This window comes from Medicago truncatula, chromosome 8 (assembly GCF_003473485.1).
Source record: "Medicago truncatula cultivar Jemalong A17 chromosome 8, MtrunA17r5.0-ANR, whole genome shotgun sequence".
Classification (NCBI taxonomy): Eukaryota; Viridiplantae; Streptophyta; class Magnoliopsida; order Fabales; family Fabaceae; genus Medicago; species Medicago truncatula.
The window spans coordinates 47,497,368-47,510,355 of NC_053049.1; the positions used below are offsets into that span (position 1 = coordinate 47,497,368).

At 35.4% G+C, this 12,988-nt stretch overlaps 1 protein-coding gene across 2 annotated transcripts; it reads right to left on the reverse strand.

Annotated features, from left to right (window-relative positions):
- Positions 1–811: 811 nt before the first annotated feature.
- Positions 812–5,619, reverse strand: LOC11416731 (probable lactoylglutathione lyase, chloroplastic). 2 transcript variants are annotated; one of them, XM_003630709.4, is made up of 9 exons: positions 5,381–5,619; positions 5,035–5,239; positions 4,809–4,933; positions 4,084–4,148; positions 3,664–3,876; positions 3,519–3,566; positions 3,179–3,286; positions 2,808–2,948; positions 812–1,130 (listed from the first exon to the last, which is right to left on the reverse strand). In XM_003630709.4, exons 1-9 carry the CDS (start codon positions 5,475–5,477, stop codon positions 1,089–1,091), a joined length of 1,044 nt encoding a protein of 347 aa, XP_003630757.1. In that variant the 5' UTR covers positions 5,478–5,619; the 3' UTR covers positions 812–1,088. The 2 variants fall into 2 exon arrangements, with proteins under 2 accessions (XP_003630757.1, XP_024629553.1); XM_024773785.2 differs by having other exon boundaries at positions 5,035–5,242; positions 5,381–5,606.
- Between the last annotated feature and the right edge of the window lie 7,369 nt (positions 5,620–12,988).

Below are 12,988 nucleotides of genomic sequence, written 5' to 3' on the forward strand. Positions count from 1 at the left end.
AGATTATACTTTTGAGGCCTACAACACAATTAGGCAAGCAGTGGATGTGCTTAATTCTGAAGCTCCATTGTCTAATCTCGCATCAAAGATGCCATTTATCCTACATTTATGGCACCTACATCTTCTAGTGTTAAATGCTCTTAGACTTGCCCCAAACTGAGCCTTTATCAAGCAGCTCTTACACTCACTCTTCACAATCCAACACATCTGCAGCACTTCTGCCTACATATTAAGCTGATATGTAATGTGTATTTTAACATGCCACCCATTCTAGTTCTAGAAGATAAAAATTGCTGTGCTTGTACAGGATCCGGAATATCAATGTTCTGCCTTCATAGACAAATTATTACTGCTGTTAAGCATTAGCTTTCCGTGTAATCTCTTGATTCCACCATGACACTACTGTCATCCTTTTAATAACATCATAACAGTTTATAAATGTGTATGTTTTTTTGTTTTTTTCGGTCAAGTTATAAATGTGTATGTTATTCATTAATTATGCCCGATATAAACCACCCCGACAGTACAACTCGAAGCATCACAACCAACATTGTCGTCTCCAACCTCTTCCTCCTCTCTGATTAATAATTAATCATTTATAAATAAGAGGAGTACTAAAGTAATCTAACTATAAATCTTAAAATAATTTAAAAATATACAAAAACTTGATCTATGTGTATTTTTTGAACATTGATCCTTATGTTGTAATGAAACAAATATTGCACTACAAATTTATTATTGTAAAATCAAGATTGTTTGTTCATTATATGCATGCGTATCAAATAACGTAAGATACAAAAAAACGAACTTGTTATGTATATAGACCATCAAACAATATATTGAATAAATAACTGTATTTGTAATTCAACCACTTTTTTTTATAAGCATTGTAATTCAATCACTCTACGCTGTTCTAGCATTTGTTACAAGCATCATCGCTAGAGTCATTATTACATTTTCTACAAAATCGAATTTGGATGTGATGCATTCTCAATATTTTTTCTTCATATGGACATTCCAATTCTTTGGCAGAGGTTTGATACAGATCTTACAAGATTGCTGTGATGATGACCTACCTAAATACTCTTCTACTCCAACTCCTTTAGAAAATCAATGTTATCTACAAAAACCTGAACATTAGAGATTGGAAAAAACAAGTTAGTCACAAATGCTTGATTACTAAAAATGAACAAACAACAGAACAGTGCTAGATTTCCAATTGACAAATAGAAGTACTAAATAAAAAAAAATAATAACACAATGAAACATGCATGCTTTACACTCTACAGATGAAACCTTACATTTGTCTAAAATGGATCAATAAGGCTTGTTTTTGCATTATACCCAGAAAAATAAAAAATAAAACAGTCAATATTATATTGTATGTTCTTATGTAAGATGGAATCCACACACCAAAGCAAACAGAAGGGAGGCAATAAACTGAATGTAAACGTACAACACAAACTAATAATGCGACCTGTAAAAACTTTGGGAGACAAATCATACCGAACAAATTTTAACTAGTGCGCTTGGCACAATAACACTCAAAATCCAATTTATGGATTTTAAAAAGGAACCGATAATTGAGAAGTTTTATGTCACAAGACCAATATGGATATTGTGATATGTTCTACAATCTCAAAATATTACAACGTTGATAATTGATTATTTTGAATATCATATGGTACCAAAATAAGAAGATTTCAAAGTCAAAGTTGAAAGAAAAATAAAGCATATGTTGAATAGTCAGGTAATTGATATCAATGAAGAGGAGACAGAAGCACATAAGTGGGCATGACAATCAAGCATGCAGCAAAGAAAACAAATAGATGAAAGGGTGTTTGGAATAAATTAATTATGCTCTTAGGTGACGATGGAGGAGTTGTCTGATTTTAATGGAAAACACATATTGAGTCGGATGCCAAAGAAAATAAGAAGAAAGGCAAGGACAACCTGAGAGGGAGGAGCCACGTTAAAAAATCCACCAACACCTTGGATAAAGAAAAAGAACTATAGATCAAGAATAATGGAGAGACAGTTTATGAGAGAGCTAGAATGAAGTGGAGCTTACAGGTAGAACCAACGTGGAACCAACGGAGTAGCCGAAAAGTATATATGGACAAAATCGGTACTCCGCAAAACGGGTATGCTTCTAGCCTTAATTGGCCAAGCCCACACTAAACAAATATATGTACCTAGAAGGCTCGTAAAGAGTTCCTCAACAAGACTCGTAAATTAGTGCCAAGCTGCTTGCTTAAAGGGAAAGCCCACACTTGGAGCATGGACAGATACGGGTAGCCTAAGAGCAGATCTAGAATGGAATCTGATACAATCTTAGAATTTGGACTTTAGGCCTAACTCACCCTCAAAAGCTAACTCAAAAGACGAGGACTGCTCAAGCCTAACAAGGACTAATTTGGTCACATCTCTAGCCGATGTGTGATCTCAATAGTTAAAATTTAATACACAAAAATAGGGTCTGTTGTGTAAAGAAGAATAAGGCTTTTCAGAATAAAAAAGTCTATTGATGCGTTATATCCAAATAGCTTCACATTTTAAGAGTGTCTTTAATATAGTATCAGAAACTTTATGGCCAAATAGTTAACAGTTGGATCCTTGTTATCCTCATTCTTTTATATACAAAAAATTTCAACACACAGGAAAATGAGTTTGCATTATAAGCTTCAACCTCTTGCATGTGGCAATCTGTTAGGTACAAAACCATTCACAAGCCTTCCCTTCCACAGGTTAAACCTTTGAGTGAATTGTTCATTAAAAAATCAAATCACAAGTTCAAAGAGACATACCGTCTTCCATCCATCAGGATCCAAGCATGCAGTAATTTTTGTATTGATACCAGGCAATGGTCCAGGTTCCCGAGTAAGCTTTCCCGTGGATAGTTTAATCGCTTCGGCAGTTTTGTACACATCATCTGTACCTATTGCAATCTGTAAAGGGGGGAAATGAAATATAACTGATAAAAAAACCATCTTCAAATAGAGGCAAGAAACTACGGAAATAAATATTCATGGTAAAAAGCACTTCAATTATTTTTAAAATGAAAACTGCTGTAGTTTCTTTTAGCACAAAAAACGTTCATATCGTAACTACAGCACTGGAAACCTCTTCACAAGATTCCATCAAAAAAGAACAAGAGAAAAGAGGAACTTCTGTTTACCTGAGCATAAGCATTTCCTTTATCATATTCAGTGACTCCATAATTGTAAGTCAACTCCAGAACAGTACTTTTATCTTCTGGACCATAACCAAGCATTGCTATGGTATACTGCACAAAAAAAAAAAAAAAATATTACGTGAGAGAAGGTACACAAAGCACATGCCGAAGTGTCAATTCTTGGGAAAAAAAACTTTGGTCCATCAAAGCAAGCAAGATGAAACCTAAGACTTGCAAAATATATTTAGTGTACCAATATTTCAAAACAAGTATACATCAAAAGAACATAAAAGCAAAAGGCAGACGGCAGTGAAAAATATATAAAAAAGGTGAGCAATAGTACCTTGTTGTCTGGATTATCTCGCGTACGAAGCAGCTCCATACCAAAAGCCTAAATGGCAGGTAACCACGTAATTGATTTAATGTTGTGTACATAAAATAAAAAAACTTTGAAGCTTGAGCTGACACAGAATAGGATTGATCCTCACCTTCTCATAAAATTCAATTGAACGGTTAAGATCACCTACTCGAAGCATCACTTGGCACAATGGCTCAGGAGTGGGACCTCTTTCCAAAAGTTCAAATTTGTAACCATCAGGATCTTCAACAAATGCAATTACTGTTTTGCCTCCTTTGACAGGACCAGGCTCTCTAGTTATTTTGCCACCTTTAGCTCTTATTAGTTCCACTGTTTTTGTAATCTAATAAAGAATCATATAGACAGAAATCCCAGCATCATGTTTGTCAAAAGGCCAATAGAAAGAAAATCCTAAATAATGACCAAAACAGAACCTCCACATCATGTGAGATTGAGGATCAAGGCCACCAACTCAACAGGAATGAACACTGTATGAGAGGTCAAGATGTTAATGACTGATACTAGTGATAATAAAGTTTGGAAAACTTACATCATCAACAGCAATGCCGAAATGGCCAAATGCAGTTCCAATATCATATTTATCAACTCCGTAATCTGTTATTGTTAAATGAAAAATAAATACTAATTAGAAGCTTTCTTTGCACAAGCATGAAAAACCTACTTCATAAAGTCTAAATTCTTAATAATTCTAACATCTTAAGAGGAATGTCAACATAGTCAAAACCCATACGTCAATTTGGATTAGCTTTTAACTTACAGAACCTTCTCAATCCAATTAAGTTTATGGTTCTTCATTAAAGAAAAAGTATTTATAAGCTTATACTATATGTTAATGAAGAAGTTAAACGAGAGAGCTATTGAAAATATTGAGATGCAAAAGCTAATTTGAACTTATACAAAAAGTCATTGTTTAAAGAACTCAAAGTTATATATCAAACCTGGTTTAGCATTTAGGACCTGTTTGGATTGACTTATTTGATCTTATCTACTAACATAAGCATTTGTGAGACTGGTTGTAACAGCTTATGAAAACAACTTATGACATGTTCATTAGCTATTTTCAACTTATTTTCATGAACTCTTTAGGACAGCTTATTAAACCAAGATATAACTGATATGAAAACTGTTTGACTTCATTTTATTTTTATTTATCGAAATAGGTCATACATAAGCACTTAACTTAATTGTTTATTCAAATAGGACCTTATTTCTGTAGAAATGCTTATTGAAATATGTATAAAAAACGAGCCTTACTGTATGTGAGTTCAATAACAAAATGTGAGTCTTCAGGTCCGTATCCGAGAAAAGCATTAGTATATCTTTCCTCCGGTATGTCACGCTTTCTAAGCAGCTTCATTCCGAGACACTCAGTATAAAATCTGAAATCACAAAGAGTATAGTAAACTAAATATGCAGAAATTGATGATTAAATTAGAATTCCAATATAATAAATTGAATATGAAAATACTATAGTATATACTTAATAGTTCTATCCAAGTCACCAACACGATAAACAACATGAAGCATTCTTCTTTTATCTTGTTTGACCCATTCCAGTACATTTTCTGGTGAAGCAGCAGTGACTGATGATGACACGTTCCCAGATGACATCACTTTCAGAGAGTTTCCATTTTGTTTGAATAATCTACAAGCTTTCAAGCCAAAATTATGCGATTGTGGAACTGCTGCTAAGTAATAAAAAAAATCCCAAAAAAAAAAAAAAAAAAAACAGAATTTTTAGTTCAGAAAACAAAACTAACTATATGATTATGAGAAGTAAAGAAAGGTTGCAATTAAGAATAAATTGAGAGAGAGGGAGAAATTACCGGTGGAAAAATGAGAGAAAGAGATTCGTGGAGTGCGATTGAAGAGAGAAAGAGTGGGTAGAATTGAAGAACTAGCGATGGGAATTACTCTCACCATAGCAGTTGAGTTGAGTTGAGTCGAGTCGGTGATGATTGTGAAGTGTGAGTGAGTGAGGGAAGTGTTGTGGATGATGAACTATGTATGAGGAGCACAACAAAAGAAAGGAATGGAATATTATTTAGTTTAGTACCCAAACAAAACTTTACAGCTTAGGTAGGTGCTTAACTCTTTTTTTAAGAATTGCTATTAACACATTGCATAAGGCCGAGGAATTCAAAAATCGGCTGCAATTAACTACCGAGGAAATCCTCGACAGTTAACTACCGAGGAATATGTCTCATCAGATGAAACAGTCACCTGCTCTCCCTATATACTATTTTCATCATCAACTTCAATACCACCTCCATTCAATCCCCAAATCCAATATTTTTTTCAACAAATCTTGATCCAAAATCATTCAAGCATGAAGCATAGGAGGTATCAACACACTTTTGACCTAAAAAAACAGGTATTGAACATTTTAATCCGTTCATTTTTTGGTTTTGTTATGAGTATCTACGTTAGTTACGTAGAACTCTGTCATGGAAAACTTCGGTAGTGTAGTGCCGAGGAAAACCTCGGTAGTAAGGTGCCGAGGAACTCTTGTGAAAAATTTTCACAACGAAAAAATGGCAGCTACTGCCAGTTTTTCAAAAAAAAATTCTTTTTGTTTTTTGTTTTAATTCATTATGGCATTGATGTTTATGTATTAGTTAGTTGTTAATTCATATTTATATGTTGTTTAATTATAGTAATGGTAGAGAACACGGAAGATGTTCCGGGAGAGACAAAATCAAATTTTGTCGAATTTTTCGGAGATGTCAAACTGTCTAAGGTTGAAGCGAAACCAAACATTGATGGAGCTTCCGTCCATGTTGAAGCTTCAAAGTATGTTGGCGGCTCCGGTGTTTTCCCACTTCAAGCCCATGAGGTTGACACGGCTAGGTTTTTTTCGGACGACATTAAGTCGAAAGATAGAGAAGAATTGCTTGAGTGGGCGCGTCGTCAAGAAAATAAGGCGGGATTTACAATTGTTACACAAAGATCAAGCTTGATCAATCCAATGTTCCGCCTAGTGTGTGAAATAAGTGGAGCTCACAATGTGCCGGAAAAAAAAAATCGAAGCATGCGAAAACGGGCTCAAGAAAATGTGGATGCTTGTTCATGATTAGTGGATATCAAAGTAAGCAAACAAAGGAATGGGGTTTGAACATTCTTAATGGAGTTCACAACCATGCGATGGAGTCGGCTTTAGAAGGACACATTCTTGCCGGTAGACTAAAGGAGGACGACAAGAAGATTGTACGTGACTTGACCAAGAGCAAGATGCTTCCAAGAAATATTTTGATACATTTGAAGAACAAAAGACCACATTGCATGACAAATGTGAAGCAAGTGTACAATGAACGTCAACAAATATGGAAGGCAAATAGAGCTGACAAGAAGTCGTTGCAATATCTAATCTCGAAGTTGGAGGAGCACAGCTATACTTATTACTCAAGAACACAAAGTGAAAGTACTACAATCGAAGATATCTTTTGGGCTCATCCAACATCCGTTAAGTTGTTTAACAATTTTCCAACGGTTTTGGTTATGGACTCCACCTACAAAACCAACATGTACAGGATGTCAACGTTTGAGGTAGTTGGGGTCACTTCGACCGATTTGACATATTCGGTTGGGTTTGGATTTGTGACACATGAGAAAGAGGAAAACTTTGTTTGGGTTTTAAAAATGTTGCGTAAACTTCTTACGTCAAAGATAAATATGTCTAAGGTGATTGTGACCGACAGGGATATGTCTTTGATGAAAGCGGTTGCAAATGTTTTCCCAGAAAGTTATGCAATGAATTGTTACTTTTATGTGCAAGCAAATGTTAAACAAAGGTGCGTCTTAGATTGTAAATATCCTTTGGGAAAAAAGGATGGGAAAGAGGTGAGTAATCGCGATGTTGGCAAGAAGATAATGAGGGCATGGAAAGCTATGGTTGAATCGCCCACTCAAGAGTTATATGCAAATGCATTAGTGGAGTTCCAAGATTCATGTAGTGATTTCCCACTTTTCAAAAATTATGCCATGACCACCTTGAATGAAGTGAAGGAAAAAATTGTGAGGGCATGGAGAGACCATGTGATGCATCTTGGTTGCAGGACCACCAATAGGGTCGAATCGGCTCATGCTTTATTGAAGAAATATTTGGACAATAGTGTGGGTGATTTGGGTACTTGTTGGAAGAAAATATATGACATGTTGTTGCTTCAGTTCACTGCGATACAAACAACCTTTGGTCAGAGCGTTAGCGTGTTGGAACATAGATTCAAAGATGTCACTTTGTACTCCGGGTTAGGTGGTCATGTGTCTAGATATGCTTTGGACAACATTGCTTTGGAAGAGACACGTTGTAGGGAAACATTGTGCATGGACAATGACATTTGTGGTTGTGTTCAAAGGACATCTTACGAGCTACCATGTGCATGCGAAATTGCTACTAAGCTCCTTGAAGAGAAGCCAATTTTATTGGATGAGATATACCACCATTGGCATAGGTTATGTATGGGCGAAGAAAGTAATGAAGTTGGTTTTTGTGTCAAGGTTGAGTTGAAGGCTATTCTAGAACGTCTCAAGAAACTCCCTTTCCAAATGAATCTTGAAGTCAAAGAGGGTTTGCGGCAGTTGGCATTTCCTTAAACCACCATGATGTCTCCACCACGACGAAAAGTACCAACCAAGGGAGCCAAGAAAAAAGTCGACATTGCGAGGACTAAAGGAAAAATTACATCGACTAGTCGGATCCCTTCTTCGTGGGAGGTTGTTGATTCCCAAAATCTGGATAGTCAACCGTCACCATCACCAACAACATCGTCATATAAAAGGAAAAAAGGTGCTCGTCTTGGTAAAACATCGCTTAATCCACTTCCACCACCTTCTCGGTATCCAAAGCCTAAGGGTATCCCGGTTATGAGGCCTATTGATTATATGTCACGCTTCATGCTTCCATTTATTGAAAAAGTGGTGGATGTTATTGGCGATGGACATTGTGGATTCCGGGATATAGCGGAGTTCATTGGCTTGACCGAAAAAAATCATCATATGATCCGTACACATCTTATTCAAAAGTTGATAGATCATAGAGATGATTATGTTGAAGTATTTGCGGGTGAGGATCGTTATAACTACATTTTAAATGGCTTACATCCTCCCGCAAATACTAAAAGTTGTGCACATCTTGTTGATAAGTGGTTGACTTTTCCGGACATGGGACATGTAACAGCCCGATTTTTAGCTAGATTTATTTTAATTACTTTTATTATGTGTATATATGTGTTTGTGTGTGATTAATCATCATTGGGTGCATTTTCATGGGTTTCCGTGTTAGAATGGTATTTTAGTCATTTTAGACTTAAGGGTATTTTGGTCATTTTGTGAGAACGGGTAAAATTATAATTTTTGGTGGGAATTACTTTTAGTGTTTAGTGAGAATAGTTATTTCATTAAGTTACTAGAGTAAATTGAGATTTTACCGTTTAGTGACCGTTATTGACATTTTACCGTTATTAGTTAAATATCGTTTGGAGTGTAGAAATATTTTTTGGTTTGAATAGAAATGGGTTAAGCCCACTAGAAATTAGGTTAGGCCCATTAAGGGTTATACCTAATGAGTTGTCTTAGGAAAATATCATTCATTCATTTCATAAGATATTTTCTAGAGAGAGAAAGTGGGAGAAGAGAAGAACAAGGGTTAAAGAGAAGAAGGAGAGCTTGAAGAATCAAGATTGGAGTGAGCTTAGGAGCTAAAGTGAAGCCTAAGTTGGGATTAATCTTTATCTAAGGTAAGGGGGTTAGTCTTTATCATAATCATCATCATTTTGTGAAATTTCAAATGTTGTATGAATTTTTGTATAATGGATAATTAATGCTAAATTCGTGCTCCAACTGTGATGATACGTTTGTATGCATGAATTGATGATAATTATATGATTGTTGGTGAAATTACATGTTCAAATATGTAAAAATGATAAGTTGTGAAAATTGTGCTCAATTGGTGAATTTTGCTAAGTTGTTGTTAATTTGAGATTTGATTCTTGTTCAATTGATGCTATGGTTGTTAATTGATGTTGTGGTTGATGAATAATTGCTTGGGTATGCATATTCATGAATTGATGATGAGAATTTGAATTGTTGGTGTTTTGGTGAAAATGACGAGTTAGTCCAAATGTAAGTGTTTTCAAGTTTGATTGTGTCTTTGTGAGTCTTTTTAGTCATATTGACCTATAAATTCGTTCTGGAAACACATTTGGGTAATGAGGGATCAAATTTGGGGATTTTGAGTGAAAAGGGGTCCAAACCCATAACTTTTTCTGCAAACCTGTGAAGGTTCACTTAGAGGTTCACTTACGCGACCTGGTAAGCGAACACTCATAGTTTTTCTGGGTTCAGTTCGCCTAAGCGAACTGTGAGCGAGCAAGTAAGCGAAGATTTCTGGTTGCTACTGGAACTCGTTCGCTTAAGCAAACATGTGGTCGCTTAAGCGAACTGGTGAGTGACCAGTCAGCGACCAGAAAGCGAACAAAGTGAGTTGCTACTGTAACTTGTTCGCTTAAGCGAACCAGGTGGTCGCTTAAGCGAACATGTCCAGTTTCAGTCACTTTGATCTTTTGTTCCGGGTCTTTGGGGGTCAATCCGAGTTTTCTTAAATGATTCTCTAAGCATGTTTAACTACTGTTAATCCTGTAAAACCTACTGGAACAATGATTGCTTGCCTAAACTTGAATTTCTTCAAATGAGTCTTAACTTGGGAAATTTTGGGAATTCAACTTTGTCGAAAAATAATTTTTGTAAACTAATGAAGCTTGCAAGTTGAACCTACAGTTCATATAGGCTTAGGTAATACTTGCAAGAGTGGTCAAACATCTTAATCATGTAGAAAGTGATATCTCGGGTGGGAAAGTGAAAGGTTGTGAAAAATGGGATTTTCATATGAACTAAGTTGTGCTTGGGTTAACATTAATGACCCGAAGGCGACTTAACTTCATGATTATGTGATCGATTAAGATTGTTTGAAGGTTTTCAACTTGTCTTTTGTCTTGGGATTTGTTAATGTTGGCCGGTAGCCACTTGACATGGTTTTTAGTCGAAAACGTTTCTTGAACCAATTGTCCTAAGAATTGTGGTGACTATGTATATATAACTAAGTGAAGATGTTGAATGGTTATATTTTGGATATGATGTTTATCATGAGATATGTATGTTATCTTACTTAGAATGTAAGGAATGCTTGAATGGTGAAACTATATGTGATAGTTGATGTTGAATGACATTGTTGATTATTGATAATCATGTTGATGTGTGTTGATGAATACTATGATTTAATTGTGTGTGGGCATGTTTTCTTGATAATGCAATGTGTGGAGATAATCAATATAATTGGGTGTCGTCCTATATATTGAGGTTGAAATTGTGGATTGTTGTCGCATTATCGAGTCCTTATACATGTCCATGCATCATAGTCGAGATGAAATGATGTTTTATTCATTATTGGGCTCCGGCCTAGCAGAGATCTTTTGAGATCTAGTTATAGGGCTTCGGCCTGGCAGAGATCTTTTGAGATCTGGATTTGGGCGACGACCCTTTTTGGAGATTTGGTACCACATGCATATATGTGTCAATAGGTGCATATCATGGCATGAGTCTTATTGATATATGTGATTGGTGACTGTTCATGAAATGTGATTAATGATTATTCATGATAAATGTGATTGGTGATTGTGAATGAATATTTGTGAATTGATAATTGTTCATATGATTGATGATTATTGATGTGGGATATTGGGGTGTGATGTAAGTATTAATGTGTGATTATTATTGATCAAATGCATGATGTTTATATTGAAATATTCATGTTAACTGTTATTTGGATTATGATAATGTAATACTTACCCCCAGTGGTTTTAACCGCCTACCTGTCTGTATGGATGGATAGACGTTGTGCAGGAGTAGTGTTTGGTGAGTTTGTGCTTGGTGATATCGGAAGCTTTCTCCGGTATCGGTGTTGACTCGGCTCTGATCTTGACTTGTTGTGTCGGTCTAGATTAGGTTATTTTTGGATTTGTTTTGTTGGAGATTACCCGTTTTGTTTTAGATTTTGAGATGCATCTATGTGATGTAATTTATTGATTCATGACATGTACATATTTTGATTACTCTGGTTTATATTCCGCTGCAACTGTTGAGGTTTATATACATGCTTATTGGTTTTTGAATTTTGAATGTGGCGTAACCTCTATTTATTGAATAAATATATTATTTGCATGTTTAATTGCTTTGATAGAAATAGGAGTGTTACAGGACACATTGTTGCTAATTATTACAAAAGGTGTGTAGTCGTGTTGGCAAATCTTGAAGTTGGAAACTCAGAATCTTTTTTTCCCACTAAGAGGGCCACCACCGCCGGGTAATCAAAAAACTCTCATCTTGTGCCTTGGGGCAATTCCGAATCATTTCGTGCTTATTTATTTGAAGAATGATTGTCCACTACCTCCATCATCTACAGAGTGGCACAATCACAAGAAAGAAGATGCGGTGACTTGGGAAGATGAGTATTTGGATCAACATGAGTTGTTCCAAAAGCTCATGTCTATTGAAAGTGGAAACAAACCGCCGAAACTACAAAAGGAGTCAAACAAATCGGCACCTATTTTTTTGGACACTTTCAAAAAACCAAAGCAACAATTTGAAGTTATTGCGGAAGATGAGGAAAATTCTATGTCACTTGATCTTCTCCAATCACTTGGTCTTTAATGAGTGATTTTTTTTTCGGTGTTAGTCCTTTTTTTTTTTAGAAATTACACCGACGTATATTTTGGGGTCGAAATTGTAACGCCAATTTTCTGTGGCCAATATATAATTAACATTATGTAATTTATATTGATATATATGATAATATGACTTTTATGTGGTGAAACTAATGCAATATTTATTTATTCGTTATTAATGTTTACGCACTTGATTTATTCGTTATTACATTTCATTTAATTTTGTTCTAATCTATGATTCTTTTCTTAAAGCTTTTGTCAAGTGAGACATGTTCGAGGTTGCAAAAATTGAAGGCCGTGTTAGGTACTCCGCTTTTAAAAAGACGGTTAAGGTTATGATAACGCTGACGAACTTTCTTGATGATTTGAAGGCACAACTTAACACTTATTTTGAGCATCTTGGTGAAAATCAATATACACGTTACTTGTTTGGTCAAATGCCATGCATAGACCTAGGAGAAGATAGAGACGAATACGCATGGAAAACGGCAAGCTATATGCATTGGTTTATTCGCGACGATAGTGACGTCAGATTTATGTTTCGGAATATGGTGGAAGATAATATATTATATATGTATGTTCGTTCCATATGCAATTGCGTTGAATGTAAGTAGGAATTTAATTTAATGATGTGTAATGAGTTGTTTAATTATGGACACTTAATTAAGGACACTTTGTAACGTTTTGATGAATTTCAAACGTTTGTGTAACTTGAAC

Bases quoted from the DNA above. Each gene is read 5' to 3' on its own strand.
- LOC11416731 (XM_024773785.2), bottom strand. From the start codon at position 5,477: ATGGTGAGAGTAATTCCCATCGCTAGTTCTTCAATTCTACCCACTCTT. The intron at 3,567-3,663 runs GTGAGGATCAAT...CCTGCCATTTAG, and splicing joins CAATTGAATTTTATGAGAAG to GCTTTTGGTATGGAGCTGCT. The intron at 1,131-2,807 runs GTATGTCTCTTT...TCTAATGTTCAG, and splicing joins ATCCTGATGGATGGAAGACG to GTTTTTGTAGATAACATTGA.